This window comes from Drosophila arizonae, chromosome 4 (assembly GCF_054131065.1).
Source record: "Drosophila arizonae isolate 15081-1271.41 chromosome 4, UAZ_ARI_1.0, whole genome shotgun sequence".
NCBI lineage: Eukaryota > Metazoa > Arthropoda > Insecta > Diptera > Drosophilidae > Drosophila > Drosophila arizonae.
In genome coordinates this window covers 18,299,401-18,319,195 of record NC_142924.1, presented here as the reverse complement: position 1 = coordinate 18,319,195, position 19,795 = coordinate 18,299,401, and the positions used below count along the sequence as shown (strand labels likewise).

The 19,795-nt window shown below is 38.1% G+C and overlaps 1 protein-coding gene across 4 annotated transcripts in view; it reads right to left on the bottom strand.

Annotated features, from left to right (window-relative positions):
- Eip75B (Ecdysone-induced protein 75B) overlaps positions 1-19,795 on the bottom strand; it is a 124,562-nt gene that overhangs the window by 34,587 nt on the left and 70,180 nt on the right. For all 4 annotated transcript variants that reach the window (XM_089468064.1, XM_089468063.1, XM_089468067.1 and 1 more), the window contains one exon: positions 14,390-14,478. In XM_089468064.1, coding sequence (XP_089324190.1) covers positions 14,390-14,478 — 89 coding nt within the window. The remainder of the gene's footprint in view (positions 1-14,389; positions 14,479-19,795) is intronic.

Sequence of the window (19,795 nt, the reverse complement as noted above, 5' to 3'; positions counted from 1 at the left end):
GTCATCGTCGTTTGTTTTGAGAGCTTATCGCATTTCACAAACGAGAACACACACACAAAAACACAAAGAGAGAGAGAGAGAGATGGAGAGGGAGACGGCAAACGCAGCAGGCGTCAGCAGCAACAGAAGTCAGGTCTAGTCGAGCCGCAAGTAACTAACCTAACCTAACCCAAAGCTAACCTAACCTACGCTAACCCAATTCGAAGCCAGCTCGTTGAGTTCAATAACCCAACGACGACCGAACGAGCGCGAACAGCCCGAGCTAACGCGACTGGCAATCGTCATTTAACGAAGGCAGCCCGTTGCAGTCGGCTAATGGTTGCGAAGAGGGGAAGGAGAGAGGGGCAAAACGCTTGCTGGGCTATCGCTGCAGCTCAAGACTACCTACAATATTTTTGTATATGCTATGCATAGAGCCCGCGCGGCCATCAAGTTATTACAATTCTGAAATATAGATTAGCTGTAAATCTAGAGTCTAATCAGCGCTGCGGCGCATACGCAACGCTTTGATTTGCATGCAAACACACACACAAACACACGCACACAAAGTCCATGTACATGCATATGCGTCGTTTCAGTCTTTGCTTAGTGCTCAATTCTTCGTTCTTAGTTCGTTCTCTTGCTCTCTCTTGCCCTCGCTCTCGCTCGCTCTTGCTGGACTGCGCGACTGCCTCAACTAGAACTTGCTTGACTTGGTCGTTCGCCCAGTCGCTAAGTTCATTGCACTTGTGGCGTAGCGGCATATTTTGCATTAATCTGACCCTCTCGCTCTCTCTCCTACTCTCTCTCTCTCTCCACTTCACTCAGGCACTGCTGTCCTGCTGTCTATTTGGCGACCTATCTTTTGGCACGATTTGTGGCTGCCTTTTACTTTGCGCTGCGCGTTCGCATCGTTTCGTTTCGTTTCGTTTCGCTTCGATGTTCCTTCTCCCTTCCTCTGCTTTTTCACTAAGCCAATGACCAAACAATAAGCTACAAATCTTCGCATGACTCCACAAATTAACGTTCGCTCTCCCTCACACACACACACACACACACACACATACACAGACACCCACTTAGCTACTCTCTCTCATTCTCTCTCCTTTCATAATCTTGAGTCTTTGCTGCGTTTTGGCAGCGCTCTTCGAACAGTGTCGAAATAATTGCATTAATTACAAAATAGAAAGGAAAATGTGCAAGGAAAATGGGCGAAATTATGCTTGTCACGTTGCATTTTGTAGGTTCTGTTAATTAAAAGCAATTAAAAATAGCTCGCGCCTCTCAACCGAATTGCCGGACAGCGAGCTGTCCGTTCGAATTTTTAGTTTGAGTTTTAGTTTTAATTTTTTTTTTTTTTTTTTTTTTTTGCTTGCCATTTTCTTTCCCATTCTTGTGTTTTTTTTTTCGATACGTTTTTTCTGCTTTTTTTTTTGCTTTTTTCTCCCCATTTTCTGGCGCTTGACAGTTCTGACGGAAACACGAAAATTTAAGGCATTTGAAAAGCGTCGCCTGTCGTATTATTAGAACACTTTTTGGTGAAGAGACACAGCACAAAACTAACAACAACAAAAAACACAAAAAATGCGAACATATGAAAATTGAGTTTAATACAGACAGTGGAAATCGAGTTTTCCTCTTTTTCCATTTTTCCTTTTCTTTTCAGAAAAAGAGCGACAAATTACGTGCCTATTTTTGGTGTTGCAAATGGGTTAAGCATTTCATTTTGTTTTATTTTTTTTTGTATTTGTATTTTTACTTTTATTTTTGGTGTTTGTCTGCGTTGCTAAATACGAAAATGGAACTAGTTCTCAGCTTGCAAAATTCTTATTGGACTTTTTAGTGTTGCTAATGCCTAGAATATTATTATTATGCCAATAAATGTTTTCCCTGATTTAAAATTTTTTTTTCTTTTTTTTTTTTTAATTAAATTAAGTTTTATTTTATATATTTCTTAAATTAAAAAATTTTTTGTTTTTTCAGCGATATCTAATGCCTTTTAAATATGTAAGCCTTCCTTATTGTAGCACTTTACAACACTAGTTTGTATTTATACTAGTTCTTTGTAGGAAACATTTACTATTTCTATTCATTCCGAATTCTTTTTGTATTTTGTTAAGCTTAGCTGAATTGTACCTTCAATCGAATTGGAGTTGAATGACATGTTGCATCTGTCACCTAGTTGTTGCTGCTGTTGTTGTTGTTGCTGGTGTTGTTGCTGCTGTTGCTGTTGCTAGCTACGCATTGGGAAAATAACCAATGATTTGTCTATGGATTGGTGCCAGCTAAAATTCAAATAGCAACGTAACAGAGATTTACAACAAAGGCGCCCACATAACAAAAAAAAAAAAAAAAAAAAAAAAAAGGAGAATAGAAAACAAATAGAAAAATAGAAAAAAAAAAAATCAATTGCGAATTGTAAATTTGAATTGTAAAGGCTGCGGTCGCAACAACAACAACAACTCGAACAACTTGAACAACTTTAATGCCTGAGCAGAGAATTGGTATTTGTTGTTGTTGTTGTTGTTGTTGCGCCCATTAAATGCAATTCCATCTACTTGACTTGGGCCGCCATCGAGTCACGTTTTTTGGTCTAGTCCAAGAGAGCGGAGTCTAGAGAACTATATGCCACAACAAGGTGATTGTACTGGTTAACAACGTACGTACGTGCAGTTTTCTGAAGGCTGCCGAACGAGTTTAACAGGCAGCAACAACAACTGCAGCAACAACAACAACAACATGCAACATGCGAAACTAGCAGCTAGTCAAAATCTATTTGCAAAATTGAGTTACATTCGATTTTGTTCTTTCAGAGTCAACATAAATTATATGCGGCTTAATTTTCACACACATTCAATAGAGACAAGCAGAGAGAGCGAGAGAGAGAGAGAGAGAGAGAGAGAGATCAACAGCTACTGCTTTGACATTTTGGTTGCCAAAAATGTAGCTGTCAGGCCGTGTTTGCCCATGTTGCCTTCGATTGAGCTTATGACAACAGCAACAACAACAACAACAACAACTGCAACAGCGACGTCATTAAGGCAAACCCAAAAGGGTCTGCGACAGCTAAATGGCCAAAGCAAAGCCATAACAAACAAACAAACAAATGCCAAAGCGCCAAAGCGAACACAATGGGGGCAAAAGCGCCAATCAAGAGGTCGCCATTGGGCGCCACCTGAGATGAAGACTGAGAAGACGTGGAGACTGGCTAAGACTGCAATTTAAAATGCATTTGAAGAGTGATTTAAATATGAATATAAGATAAATATGTCATGGTCAATAAATCTTTATTAAAAAAAAAAAAAAAAAAAAAAAATATATATATATATATATATATATATATATATATATATATATATATATATATATATATATATATATTTTTATTATTTATTTTATTTTTTTTAATAAAATATATTTATTTGTTAGCATATATGCTTATATTTTTTGATATGTTTTTAACTTTACATTAATATTTTAAGTAATATTTAAGTTTTGTAATTATTTTTGTAATATTTAGAAGTATTAAAATTATTTTAATAAAATTTTTTGAAGTATGACTAAAAATATTAATATATGTTCAATAAATATTATTTATTTAATTATTATTACTTATTTTTTGAATACATATTATTTATTTATATAATAATATTTATTTTATTATTTATCATGATGAATATTAATAATTTAAATATTAATAATAATAATATATAATTTTTAGTTTGTTAATTAATATTCCTGTATCATTACATAATTTGTATTAACTATTAGCTTTAGTTTTTTTAGGTAATATTTATATTTTAATATATTTTAAGGAATTCAATATTAAACATTTTATTATTAAAAATTGAGGACAAAATCAAAATATTTTGTTTAAATATTTAAAATTACAAACAAAATATATAAATATTTGTATATTAATTTTAAGCTCTTGAATTAAATAATTAAATGTAAGACATTAAAAAAATAAAATCAACAAATTTTAAAATTTTAAACAATTTTCGTTTTTGCCTTATTGGAATTCGCTTTTGGCAAATGCATTTCAGTTTATTGACCGGATTGCTCATACGCACTGTTAACGGTAATTGCATTCGCAATGGCAACACTGCAAACGGCGGCCACGTCGCCCTTTTGGGGCATGCCTCTAATTTATGCAACATTTTGCAGCCTTTATGTCACGAGCGAGCAAAGCGAAGTAGCATGTACAACTACTACGGCCTAATGGGCCAACGGGCCAATGGGCAAATGGGCATTGGGCATGGCAAACACATATTACTCATACGCAGCGTAAGCACACACACATACACACACGCATATGAAGTGCTGCTGGCCCACATTAATTACCATAAAAATAGGCATAAACAAATTTTCAGGCCCGAAACTTTTGGCAGCGGGTGTAAGTGCATGTGTGTGTATCAGTACGTATGTGTGTGTGTTTGTGTGTGAACGCATTCATAGAATTTGTGACGGAAATGAGTTAGTGCCGTTTGCCATGCCCCGGCCATAAATGGACTGTAACCAAGAGAGACAGCCACAGCGCCGGGTGAGAGGTGTGCAGGTGGGGGGCGTGGCAGTAGTAGTGGGAGCTAGCGCCCAGCAGCTAAGCGCTGCATTTGACTTTTGCCGCTTGCATAATTATCATGCAACATGCGGCATTCAACAAAACGTCAAGATTTGTGGCAGCCAAAAGCCAGGCAGCAAGAGAGAGAGAGACAGAGAGAGAGAGAGAGAGAGAGAGAGAGCGAGCGAGAGGGAGTGGCAACAGATATAAAGTTTTGGAGTGGAGTCACGCAATTTACGCACAAATTTTAAAGCGAGGGTGAAACAAAAAGTTGATGGCTGGCAAAAAAACAAAATAAAATAAAATAAAAAATAAACTAGGTTCACAAAATAAATATATACATAAATTAAATTAAAAAATTTTAAATATATAATATTAAATATAAAAAATAAATAAAATTAAAAATTAATAAATATATAATATATATAAAATACATAGAAATGCAAAAAAAATAAAAGTAATAATAATAAATACATTTTGAAATACAAAAACATCATTTAAAATATAAAAATAATAATATATAAAAATATATATGTATATAAAAAAAAAAAAAAAAAAACAGATAAAGAAAATGCGTTTTAAAATAAAATTGATATTAAATCAATATTACTATTTGACTTATTTTTCGATAAAAAAAATAAGAAAATAGTATAAGTGAAATTAAAAAATTAGAATTAAAAATATCTTTTAAACTATTTATTATTATTTTTTTTTAATGTATATTTTTTTTATATAAATATATAATATTAAAATAATATTCATTATGTATATTTTTATATGTATGCATCTTATGCATCTGTAAATAAAATATTATTATATTATTTATATAATAGTTCAATTAGTGCAGAGCCGCTCCAAGCTAAGCCGCAGCACAGCGAGTCGTTTAGGCCCAGTTAACTGCACTGACTTGTGCTCTGCTCCTTGGCCAGCTTGCAGTTAACCTGGCCAAAAGCAAAGGCTACACAAGTCAGCCACTTCTGTTGCGGCTACCGATTTGCCCCCGCCTCATGTGAACATTGCCGTTAGTCAACAGCAGCAGCAGCAGCAGCAGCGGGCCTATTTAGAGCCCCAAACACCTGGCCAGCCCACCTCGATTACCTATGCCCACCTTGGTGATTGCCCTGCCTCAGGCGCGCATTCATTGTCTTAGGTTAGTGCCAGAGCAGCAAAGCGAAACAACAACAAAAACAGCAGCAGCAGCACCAGCAAAATCTCAAAAACAAAATCAGTTAAACGCCCGTTGGCCACTTGCGAGCAGCAACAATAAATTTTCCTAAGATTTTTCCTTTTGCATGCTCATTCACGAGAAATTAAAATGAGTATATTGGCTTTTTTGGTCTTGAGAGTTGAAACTTGAAATATATGATGGGGTATATACTCGATTTATGAGGTGTTAAGATTTTCCCGAAACGCCCATTAGGGGCGTGGCAAATCGGGATATACGTTCTACGTTATTTCAGCAAGCTAGAGGGTCGAAATTTTGAATATTTTATAGGATTGCCACACAAAAATCATCATGATATGGTGCATACCCCCTTGGGGGGCGTGGCAGACCTTTAAAATCAGTACTTGCCACAGTTCAATTACTGTTGACATCCATTAGGGATTTATCATTGGGGGGCGTGGCAAATCTGGCATCGTTAGGGTCACGAATGAGTATTCAGCAGTCGATAAAGCTCGACTGCAACGTTCTTACTTGTTTTTCTTATTCGTTGGGCTGCCTAAGAAAATCCAAAGCAAGGCGAAGCGAAACATTTCCCATTCCCATTCCCATTCGACTCGCGTGCTTTGTTAGCTATAGTTTTTATTGCTCATTGTTGTTGTTGTTGTTGGTTGTTAGTTGTTTGGTTGTTTGTTGCTCGTTGTTGTTGATGTTGTTGTTGTTGCTTGTTGTTTGCTGGCTGTTAGCTGTGCCTCTTGGGCACATTTCGTGTTGCCTATCGCGCGTCAAATGTGCAGCCAAAGCCCCATAAATCAATTAGTTAGCGAGGGAGCGCGGCTCGGCGCACAGTAGGGTAGGGGGCGTGGCTTTAGCAGTGGCAATTGTTTTTCGTTAAGCAAAGCGCAGCCTGCTGCCAAGTGCGTTGAGCCCCAGCGCTTGGGCAAAGGATGAAATCACAGCGGGAATTACGTATGAAGAAAATGCTTGGAAAATGCTATCAATAATTATGTAACTTTCACAATTGATATGAAAATGTGTTTTTAAAAAAATGTAAGAATATATTAAATATTAATAGTGTATGCAGATTATTAATATTATATATTAGCTAAATTTCATAAAATCATAAATTTATTTAATTCATTAAATATCATAAATTTATTTAATTTCATATTTTGACTATTTTCTAAGTAATTTTTAAAGTATGTTAGCTATTTTAATTGTTTAATTATTTACTTGGGCAAAGTATATATTTAGTTATGTTTTTATGCTACTTTTGGTATTTTTTACAATTTAGTTTATTTATTTTTTTAAACTTGAAATGCACTTTACATATCTATAAATAAATAATTTTACAGCTTTGTGGGCAGCTTGAAGAGTTTTTGGCATTCGCACGGTTTTTAATGGCCAATGCCACGCCCACAGCCTACGCGAGACATGATCATAAATAATGCATTAAACGTTTTCTAGCTTTTAATTATGAGGCTGGCCAAGTTGATTGTTGATTGCTGTTGTTGCTGTTGCTGCAGTTGCTTTTGTGTTGTTGTTGTTGTTGTTGCTTTTCACAGCTGGCAAAACGCATAAAACTGTCAACAAATGCCACACAACATTTTGACTTATGACATCAGGCAATTACGAGCTGCAGCAACCACAACAAATGCAACAATATCTATAGATGTGCGTGTGTGTGTGTGTGTGTGTGTGAGTGCAACCAGTTGCTTCTGTGCAACATTTGGTACAATGCGAAGAGCCATTTGCATGCAGAGTGCATTCAACTCAAGCCGCAACAAGCAACATACAACAACAACAACAACAGCAACGACAACTGCAACATTAGCAGTAGTCCCCGCCGCAGTCGCCGTCGCAGTCGCAGTCGTCGTCGCTGCCGCAGCGAAGAAAGCAAAGCAAAGTCAATGCACTTTGGCTGCCTCTATTCCAGCATACATGTGTACATGTATACATGCATGCGTGTATGTGTGTCTATGGCTTTTTTGCAGTTTTGTTGCGGTACTTTCATTGCTCAACAGCGACGTCAACGGCGACGTCAACTGCGTTCGACTATTTTGCAGCGAAGCTGGCGCGAGTTCGTTGACGTTTCTCAGTTGCTTTTGTTGTTATTGTTGCAAAATGTTGCTGTTATTCTTGTTGAGTATTTTCTAGAATGTTGCGCGCCAAATGTGCACTGCAATAAGTTGCAGCAGAGAAAGAGAAAGCAATGTGAGAAAACAACATAATGACAAGCAGTAAAAAAAAATAAAAACTGTCAAGCGCTTGGCAACATTTCGAGCTTTATACCATAACAGCAACGATTAAAACTGTTAATGTTAATGTTAAGCTAACAGCATGTAACAGTGTTAATGAAATGAACTTTTGCCAAAATGCATGCAAAATCAGAGCTCTGTAAAAGATTTGCCGCCTGGCAGCATGTATAATTAGTGCAGGCCATGTGCAACATGTTGCTAACGGCAGCTAACAAATTTATATGCCATTTGGCATTAGACACATGTTGCGCGACAATGAACTGTGCCCGCAACACTCTGCCAAGCCTTGCTGATTAGATTCTAATTGGAAACTGGCTAACTTGTTGGGTTTTTGGCTTGGTTTTTTTTTTTTTATTATATTCTATGTTGTTTTTATTTTTATAGCCCTGTAGCAGCAAAGAGCAAACAGCGCATTTAATTAGCAATAAAGTCAACAAGCGGCAGCCGAAAATACTTGAATTTATAGCCAGCAAAAACAAACACCCACAGCTCCAAAAAGCGAACAGGCTAAGCCACAAGGCAAACAACCCCAAGCCCCACAATTGCCAGCTGAAAAGGGGTAAGTAACCTCGAATGAAAGCAAAGCCACGTGCAGCAGCAGCAGCAGCAGCAGCAGCAGGCAGCGGCGAATGACACTTAAATGGGTCAGCAAAAGTGGCTCTGGCTTCGACTGCTGCCACCCCCAACAAAACAAACCCCAGACCCCAAAGCAAACCCAACTCTCTGTACCTCTCTCTCTCTCTCTCTCTCTCTCTCTCGCTCTGGGTTGTTTCATATTTGCAGAACTCACACGCACACACACTTATATAGCAATATATGTATGTAGTGTACGTTTTACTATCACTCGTAGTTTTGCTGCACGTGTGTTTGTGTGTGGCATGCAGCATATAAACTTGCAACTGCAACTGCCGCTGCAGCCAGTCAGCTAGGCCAGGCCAGGCAGTCAGTTCATTGCACTATGCCCTCGCCCCAGTTACGTAGCTCGTAGTACTCAATGCTGTTGTTGTTGTAGTTGTTGTAGCTCTGTTGCAGCTGCACGTTCTCTTTGCCACACACACACATACACACTTCAAATTGTTAGATAAGCTTTGCTGCTGCTGCTGGTGGGCGTTTGCCCATATATTAATTTAATGCTATTTTTTTTTTTTTCATGGCAAATTATAATTTTGTTATTGTTTTTTCATAGCAACAATAATTGCTTATTGAATAAAGATATATATAATTTAATATAAGAGTTCATCTACAACTGTGTGAGTGTGATGTGTGAGCGTTGGCCTTGGCGTAACAACAATTCAAACAACAAAAATGTTGTATGGAAAAGCTTAACATAAAATCAAGTAAAATTACCATAAATAATTTGTAATTAATAACTCTTAAAAATAAATCATTTTAAGTATTAAACATTATCCCATTTTTTTTTTTTTTTTTTGCATTATTAAAAAAAAATAACAGTAAGCAAGAAAACCCTAACATAACTAAACTACAAGTAAACACGACATAATGATCTTTAATAAATAACATTCAAATATAACAACAAAAAATTTTAAGTTTGCAACTTTTTTCAAATTTTGAAATACTGGAACGGCAGCTTTTGTGCTATAATTTATTTTTAATAAAAAAATAATTATAATTAAAAATTGAAGCCCATTTCAACTTTATTTTATAATATTTAAATATTAAAAACATGTTAACATTTTCAAAATAACGTAACACAGAATTGTTTTATTAGGTCTGCTCTGCTTCGCGCACGCTCAAAAGCTGTTTGCTATAACAAGCAGCTGTTAACTTTTTTGTAGCATACTTTTGTGCCGTTTGCAGCTAGCGGTCGCTAGGTGGCGTAACAGACATTAACAGCGCTGCTCCACACTTAACAGAAGTGGACTCGCATGCGAGTTAAATTTTAATAATTTCTATGTTTATATGTTATTAATTTTGTAATTTTTTTCTTTTAAGTTATAAAAAATTAGTAAATATTTGAGATTATATTACTTATTTTATTATAGATTAATTTCTCGCATTTCTTAAGCTTAACCCAAATAGACAAAGGTTGTTGACCTAAATTGCGAAGTGCATTGAACTATTTGTAGGCAAAATACAAAAGGCGACTGTGTGTTTGCATGTGTGTGAGAGCGCGAGCACGTAGAAAACGTTATGAACTAATGAAACAGTATTGCATAAATATTAAAAACACAAATAAACCAAATAACATAAAAATGATTGACAAAAATGTAATAAAATGGTAAATATTAAATACAAATAAATAAATAAAATAATCAGCAGGGAAAAACTCAGCTGATAGAAATAAATAACAATATCAAAAGCCCAAATACTGCAGCATTTCTAGAACATTCTACACAAACATAAGCATACGTATATTTGTGTACATATAACAGAGGTTGTTCAACACCCCCACACACACTTGCACGCAGAGCAGGAACTGACTGCAGTCAGTCGTTCAAGTGCATGTCAGAGCATTAACCTCTGATTGCATATGCATGTATATAAATATCAATGTGTGCTTGTGTGTGTGTGTATTTGTGTCTGCCGCTCTATTTGGGTCCTAGCACAACACTAACACACGCACAAATGTGCACTCTCTCTCACTCTCTGCGCCGCTCATTTGCTGCATTCAGCGTGTGCGCTCTCTTCGCCCTATTCCCGTTTTTGATTTTTTTCAGCATATTTTCCAATTCGAATAGAAGAGTCTGATTGTAGGCAAGTGAAACGGCAGCTGAGAAGGAAATGTCAAGATGACTGCAATTAAAAAAGAGCTAAGTTGATTAACTGATATCTAATAACTTATCTATATTTTTATTATTTCAGCTCAGAAATTGGAGTTTATATTTCTATTTGTTTTTGTCGATTCGGATTCTCTGTGTGTGTTCTTTCTATATTTATTTTATGTATTTTCTATATATTTTCGGCCAACCCTCCAGACACTGCACACACACTAATTTTTCCTCTCTATGCTCGAAATGATTATCAAGTGTATTATCATTGTATTTCTCTCTCTCTCTCTCTCTCTCGCTCTTGCTCTCTTGGTCTTGCTCTATTGATGCAACGTCATTATTGATGCAGGTTAGGAATGTAATGAACAATTTTTAAATGGAACTTTTACCAGAGAGAGAGAGAGAGAGAGAGAGGGAGAGAGATGAGTCAGTCAGAATAGCAGTATTAAAAGCCTAGAGTATAACAGGCAGATAAGAATATGAACTCAACGTAATGCTAATCATTTAACACGTCAATATATACATTCATACATACATGCATAAGTAGATCAAAAACAATATACGAAAACTCCACATCGAAAATACAAACAACTAAACTATTTCAGAGAGCGAACACAATTGCCGCTGCATTTGCAGGCGAGAGTGTGAGCGCAGCACATTGAGGCCTCTCACGGCTTATGCTCTTTGCTGCTGTTGTTGTTGACTCTGCCTCTGCTGCTGCTGCTGCTGCTACTGCCGCTTCTTGTGGCCCATGCTGCGTACGCTGCTTCGCCGTCGTAGCTGACATTGAACGAGTTCATTCACATTTACACAACCACACACACACTCATAGTCAGCTCTGCTCGCACACGCACAAGCATACACACACTTACTTACTTACTCGCTCGCTCGCTCGCACACTCACAACAACTGCACACACGAGAACTACACGAAGCATAAAATACATCAACAGCAACGCAGCTAAAAAGAAGCACAGCAAAAAACGCAACAACAAATGTATGAATGTGTACGTGTGTGTGTGTGTGTGTGTGGAAAGGAAAAGAATAACAACAAATGTACAATAAATAAATATGCTAAATAATATGAAAGAACAAAAACATGTTGTATAACAGCCGAAGAGTAGCCGAGTGGAGCAAAGAAAGCTAACCATTCACGCTGACCAACAAGAGTGAGAGGGAGGGAGGGAGGGAGGTAGAGAGAGCAGGACAGAGGGACGCAAGCCATAACAGAAATCACACTCAAAAGCGCCAACGTCAACAAATACACACAAACATGTTTACCTATTTATGTACACACACGTATGTGTATGTGTGTCTGTATGTCGGTTTTAATTTATTTTTGTGCCTCCGTTTGCTTATTTTTTCTACGTTTTGTTTTTATGCTTAAATTTGGAGGAATTATCGAAGACGGCGCAAATGAGCCATTCCCATAACATGGACTGGACGACACCACACAAATTGGGTCATTAGGCACAGTGGAAAAGTGTTGAAGAATGGTGTTGCCAAGTGAACAGAGAATATGGTAAATAGTCAAGCGATACCTAGATGCGGAAGGCCGTGCGTAGGGAGGGACGAAAAAACAGGCTTATAGGAGAATAGGCTAGGCATGCTGAGCTAGGTAGACGGATAGCTGGAATTGAAATGTTGAAGGTTGAAGGCAATAAAGAAATACATACGTACATATGTATGTATGTAAATTATATACAACTCCAATAAGTGTTAAGTAAAGCTTATAAGAATATTATGAAATGCGAATTCGAATTGGAGTAAGTAAGCGAGAAAATTTACCTTAACTAACAGCGTGTGGGCTTTTAATTGCATATAATAACAGTACAAAATTCGAATTCGATATCGAAATAGAATAGTGTTTGTTAAACTATAGCCAAGATTATCCCAAAAAGGCATACTGTGGGCTTTCAGTTCATATGAATAGTACGAAATTCCAGCTCGACTATGATACATGTATTCACATACATACATATGTATGTAGGTATGTATATTTATACTAAATAAAATAGAGGTCAATAGACACATTGAAGGCTGGTTCTGGCCAGGTGCTCAAGCAAAGCCAAGCGAGTCAGATCTGGCCTGGGCGGAAGTATCAGCTACATGACGAACATCAGCAACAACTACAACAACAACGAAAGCAGCAGCTATAATGATGACAGCGTTTAACGCGTCGTATGAGCAATACGAAAATGGCAAAAAACCTCTAAAACTTGCTTCCTACTTCTAGATACTATTTAAAGAGAGTGCGAGAAAGAGAAGGAGACATAGTGCGAGCGTGCGTGTGCAAAGAAGGGCAGGACAGGTTTTCGAGCCAGCTAGAGCGTAGCTGCTGCTGGGACCCTGTGCCTTAAGCATAACCTTGAACTTCAAAAAAGCGCGTACGAGCAGCTTGTTAATAGGCCTACCTGCCAGACGAGCAAAACATACATACGCATGTATGTGTGTGTGTGTATGTATGTATTCAAATTAGCGCATGTGTGTGACTGGAACATTGATAAAAGCGACGCGAGCTACTTAATATCATTATACATAAAGAGAGCGAGTTATATAGGCGCAAAAATACATACATACGTGTATGTATGTATGCATATACATATGTATAATAAAAAACTCACCAATCCACAGAAAAAAGAAAAAAACGTTCCAAGAAACCCAAAGCTCAAGACTGGACGACGATTGGTCAAGAGCAAAGTCAATGAACTTGCCAAAATTATATAAAAAAACAAAATATAAACGCAAAAAAAAAAAAGAAAAGGCAAGCGCAAAAAAGCGTAAAAGAATATTCGCAAAAAGCAGCGGGCCAAAGTCTTGGAAAGTTTGAAATTTCAGACGCGCAGACGTCTCGGCAGCCCGCAAGAAAGAAACCAATGCTAAACAAATAAAAATAACTACAACAACAACGACGACGACAAAGGATCGCAGACGAGAGAGCGAGAGAGAGTGAGAGAGCGAGAGAGCAAACTGGAACTGGAAACTGGCTGTTAACCTAATTCAAGGACGTCATTGAGACATTATTCCCGACTTTGGCGGCAGCGCGGCGAATATAAGGGAATAGGGCAAACTACTTTGCCAAGGTTGAGGAGTGAGCGAGAGAGAGAGAGGGGACAGAGGAAGAGCGAGGGAGAGCAACTGCAAGAGCGAGCGGCTGATTAAGCTCGCGTCCACTGCAGTGGGAGGGAGGGAGAGACAGAGCGGCAGAGCGGCAGAGCGGCAGAGGGAGACAGAGAGGGAGAGGGGAGCACGATCAGCATTGGGCTTGGGCAGCGGCGGGCGAATGAACTTGCGGCAATTTTCAATGTCACAGACAAAAGGGCTAAACACGGTGGTGCTTGGCTACGGCGGCGGCTGCTGCTGCCACTTCTTGCTGCTGCTCGTTGGTGGTGTTTGCAGGGTTCAGGATACTTGTGATTTATTTTATTGCGACGCAATTTATGCAAGGACAAACAGGAGCAACGCAGGTTTTCATGTCTGCCACGCAGTTGCCAATCTATGGATGAAGTTGTTCCTGTTCCTGTTGCACAGCAACAACCCTCCGACGGCACGGGCCCTTTACCCTTGCCAGCGAGGTCAACTGAGTTCAATGTCAGCGCAGACGGTGTCCCGGTGGTTGCTGCCACAGCAGACACCCCCTCAAATGCTTAGTTCTATTCGAAAGTACATACATACATATATGTACTGGGAGACAAACTTACCTTGCAGCCCTCGCAGGAATGCACGCCATAGTGAAAGCCGCTGGCCTTATCTCCGCAGACGCGACACAGCACAGTGGTGCCATCGAATTCTGCAAAGGGAGAGCAAAGGAGAAAATCGATTAATATGAAAATCAATGAATATGCAATAAATAGATATAAAATTCATTTAAAATGTATACAAATATTTTAAGTACAAAATAATCTAAAATTTATGCATAACATAACCTATGAACGCGTATTGAATTAATTAAAAAACCAAAACGAAATTAACAGCATTCATTTCGAATTTAACTCTTAAGATAATCTCTGTAAATCTTGATAATTGAGCACACCTCAGTTAAACTTTTACTCTCCGCGACAGCCGAGGCCAATGCCGAAGAAAGTAAATACAGACGTAATACTTTCTTTGCACACGAAGAGCCACTCGCTCGCTCGCTCACTCGCCTGGCCAATGCCAATGTCAACGAAGAAAGCAGCAAAACAGAATGGGCAACTGGTTGAACTTGAGCTTGTTCTGGCCAAGCAGCACAAGCGAGCGAAAGACAGAGACAGAGCGCGAGAGCGAGGGGAGTGTATAACACGCGAAGACAATTGCAGGCAGCAAGTGTTACGTAACTTTCACCGCAAGCGGCCAAAGAAAGCAGGCGAACGAAGAAAGTAAACAAAGCAGAACAAGAATCTTGCGCCAAGATAACGAAACAAGAGAGCCAGAGCGACAAGCACACAGGCGAAAGACTTTCTTCAGCAGCGCACACACAACACACACACACACACAAAACAAAAACTGGTTTTCATACACAAGAAAGTCTTACGCTCTGCCTTGCTTTGCTACGCTCTTTGCTCTTTGCTCTTCTGCTGCGCTGCTCCTCTGCTTCTTTGCTTGCTCTGCTCGCTCATTTGCCATTGCCCGCTGGCATAGAGCTTGCGTGCTAGAGCGAGCTGGCGCTACACGCATTGTCTACGCTCGTGCACAAAAACAATTGCAAACTGCCATCGACTTGCATGCATGCTCAACTATGCTGCCCATATACATACGTACATACATATGCTGATCATCATTAGCAAGCGCAAACGTCATTATCATGATCATGAAAGAGGCGCTGTTGCTGTTGTATTTGTTGTTGGCGTCTCTGTGTGCCAGACACGCTTCGATGTCTGCATTTGGTAGTTGTTGCTGTTGTTATTGTTGTTGTTGTTGTTGTTGTCTCAACAAGTTCACTGACATTTTGCACTGCAGATCGTTGCACTTTTGCTGCAGCAACAACAAATCTTGCTTTGCCACTGTCGCTGCCGTTGCGTCTGTCGCTGCCTATGCATCTACCCACTGTATCTCCCTCTCTCTCTCTCTCTCTCTTTCTCACCCATTGCCTGTGTGCGTGTGAAATCTTTAGTTCTCTTTAATTCAAACTAAAACTCGAAATGCATTGATCATACCCATAATGCTGTGGTATTAAATGGATAAATGCATGCAGATTTCTTATCAATGTTTATATATAATATACCTGCATATTTACACACACATACACACATATGCACATACACATGTTATGTGACGCATTGCCTGCCCTTTAATTTTTTTTTTTTTTTTTTTGCCTATCTAATGATAAGCGCCAGTTCGCACGAATAGCTCTGCTTAGTCTTCCTCTTCTGTCTCTATCTCTTTCTCTTTCTATTTTTAATATTACACTTTACACGTGTCGTCGATTAACAAATTGAATTGTTTTAGATGATATAAGCGAGTGTCGCGTGGGGTGGGGAGTGCGACATCGCTGACCTTGTTGCTTTGTTTATAGGAACACGCTCGTGAATGGATTACAAAGCAAGTTTCCAAAACGAAATATATGTATGTGTGTATGGGTGTGAATATTTAAGCCAATATAACATTCTCTCATGACGTCAGTCGTACAGAATCCCTTTTGTGTATCTCTTGGGTATGTAGGGGCAGTCAGACAGACAGACAAGCCGTAGGGGAGAGGCAAGGCGTAGGTGTTATTATTACTGCGCCCACATTCCGTTATATATATTTTTAAATATGTGCCACATGGAAATTATATGTACATAAAAAAAAAAACAAAAAAAAAATTTATATATAAGCTGACTTTAAGATACACTATAACAAAACTTTTTTTTTAATATGAAACCATATATTATTTACATATGTACATGTAATTATACATACAGTAGAAGGTATATTCCCATTTAAATATAAACCATTTCAATTATACTATGTTTTAAAATTAGCTTAAATTCGCAATTAAAAATTAGAAATTTGTAGAAAACAAAACCTCTGTTGTTTTTTAAATCTAAGCTGATAAGAACAAATTTGGCGGATGTACACACACACATACTCATAAATATATAGGGTAAATTTAGATATGGCTATAACGCAAAAATGCTTCCTGATTTAAGAAACGACTAGTCCAGTTTTTTATACATATAGAAAAATTGTTTAAATTAGATATGTTTTGTTTTTTATTACTAATAACAATTAAGCTTAACAAGAAATAGAAGCTGATTAACCAGTTCACCGCACATTCTCGAGTGAAAGATACGACATACATAGATAGATTTTTGGATAGATACGCAAATCTTTTGCCCAAGGACATTGTTTGGCTGTATAATAGATATGAGAATCTATAGCCGATATGGCAGAAGAATTCATGACTATTATCTAATACGCACACTGCACACGCACACAAACACACAAAGAGGCGACCTTGAAAGTTTCATTCACTTCACACGAACACAGCCTGTGGAGCAAGGGAGCGGGGACGGTGTGCGGAGCGAGCAGCACTATCAGCTAGAGAAATACGCCAAAAGAACAACAAACAAACAAATGGCAGCCCCCAAAACTCACACACACACACACGCACACTTTTGCATAATAGTTGTCTATGTATTGAGGCATACAAACAAATTAATTCCGACAGCTCAACCAAAATTTTCGGCTCGCTTGATATGAAATACACACAAACACACACTCACACATAGTGCTATAATAGAAAAGAACACACACACGACACGAACACTCACACACACACACATGTGTGTAGACAGAAGAGAGCGAGCGAGAGCGAGAGGTGCGCCTGCCATATTGGTAATGTTCTGAGTCAAAAAACGCAACTAAATTAAAATTTGACATTGAAATTTTTCGTTCGTCGTCGCTTCGTATCTCTCGTGCTCTCCCGCTCGCACCAATCTAAATCAATAAATAAAAGTTTAGCGCGTGCAGCCTAGAGAGCGAGTGAGCGCGCGAGACTCGTGTGCAAGCTGTTCTCGCGCTCGGTTTAATTCTCACTTGCTCGCTCGCTCCCTCATTCGTGCGTTCGTTCGCTCACTCTCTGCTCGCAGCGACAATGCGGAAATGTTCGTACAGGTTTATTTTATTTATTTATTTATTTAGTTTTTTTTTTTTTTTATACGAAACAGACGCAAGTTCAACGTATCGTGCAATAAAATTCAATTTTCGACAAAATATTTAGCCAGTTGTTGGGTTCAAAAAACGCAGCTGAGGTCACGCATATTTTGAATGCGGCGCCTTGTAAAATGGGCGTGCACGGCCGCCCACCAATGCGGCTGGCGCGGGCTGGTTCATTGAATTATTATTATTATTATTTTTTTTTTTTGGGAAACATGTGATCAAAACGTAAACGTGCCAACGATTTGTTGCAGCGCCGCCTGCGATTATGCAATAATGCCATTCGCACTGCATTAATTTAATTCAAATTAATGATCGGCGAACGACCGCGCGATTCATACAAAATGCGTGCATTGACTTGACTTGACTTGTCTTGACTTTTCTTCTCTCTGATTTCATTTTAGGTGCCTTGCACTTTCTGGAGCAGCTGGCAAGGTTGACGATCGAGCTCGGCTGTGCTGGGGCGTGGGAACATATTTAGTAAGAGTTATTAAAATGCAGCAGCAGCAGTTAATGAACGAGAGAGAGAGGAAGAAAGGGAGTGTTGTGAATCACTTTAGGAATTCAAATATTCTGGGGGTTCTCGCTGCGTTGACTCCGCGCAAAGGGTGAACAGTCTCTCTGCTGCTGCCATAAATAAGATTTCTGTTTTAAGTAATGCACATATCAAAATTGACTGGCCCACAGCTGCTATACGAATTATCAATTTAAATGAGATTCCGACTTGAGAGATGATCATGGGATATACGAGTATGAATATTATTTGTGTGATTGCAATAAAGGTGAATGGAAAATGCTGATCAGCTGATTCCCAGAGTGAGGGTGAGGGAGAGGGGGAGAGAGAGGGAGTAAGAGATAACTCTTGAGACTTTTAAAGACAGTCAAATTAACTTAAGCAATCAAATTCTACAGATTTTTATTTTATTTATTTAAGACTGAGCTAAAATAAAATACTCTAGGATACCAAAAAATAAGTCTATAATAGATCGTTCTACTGCCAATCATAGATCAATACTGATCATTGATTAAAAACCAAGAGTCTGAAGAACTTAAAATGTTTAAGCATTGAAAATAAATAAATAGAAATAATAGAATAATAAAAGTGAATAGAAATATAGATTCATATAATAGAACTGATCATCGTAGGATCATTAATATATAGACATACATGGCAATGATCATTGTTGTTTTCATAGAAAACTAACATATACAGACACATGGAAATGATCATAATTTATATCCAATAGTAATATAAAAGTGATCATTATTAAACACAGACAATGATGACTTTTAAATGATATATTAGCCTATAAGTCGAGCTCTAAAGCTGCCCATATATAATAAGCTAGCTCAGACATTTGATTGCCTTCTTATGCTAATGAGCGTACGCAGTTTAATGAACTATGTCTATGTTATGATGATCATTATGATCTCAATAGCTGACCATATAGCCAACTTCCAACATTACTTTGCCTAATTTACTTCGTCTTAAATCTGCAGGTAAAAGTAAAGCCCACAATAAATTCACATAAAGTTGCAACACACACACAAACACACACACATTTGAAAATAATTGCAAAAATTTAAAAGGGTTTTACTTTCAATTAAATAGTTTTCACTTTTACTAGCTGCCTCTCCCCCTCTCTCTGTTCCACACATTCTCTCTCTCTCTCTTTCTCTGCATAGAGAATTGTCCGGGGCTCCATTGGGTCTTTGACCGTTTCAATAAATTTCTAAAATGCACAAATAATTGTGCCAATAAAAATAAACACGACGCAGAAAAACTTTCCAAGCAAAAGTTCAAACGCCGCCTACGAAAAGCGAATAAAAATAAAATTAAATAAAAAAAAAAACAGAAAAACAACGAAAACCCAAACAGAAAAATACAACAACAACAACAACAAAAGCAGAAAGAAACGAAAAACTGCAAAGCAAATAACTTTTCTTTCTGCACAATTGTAGCGCGGCGAGGCGAGGCGCCGCCTGAG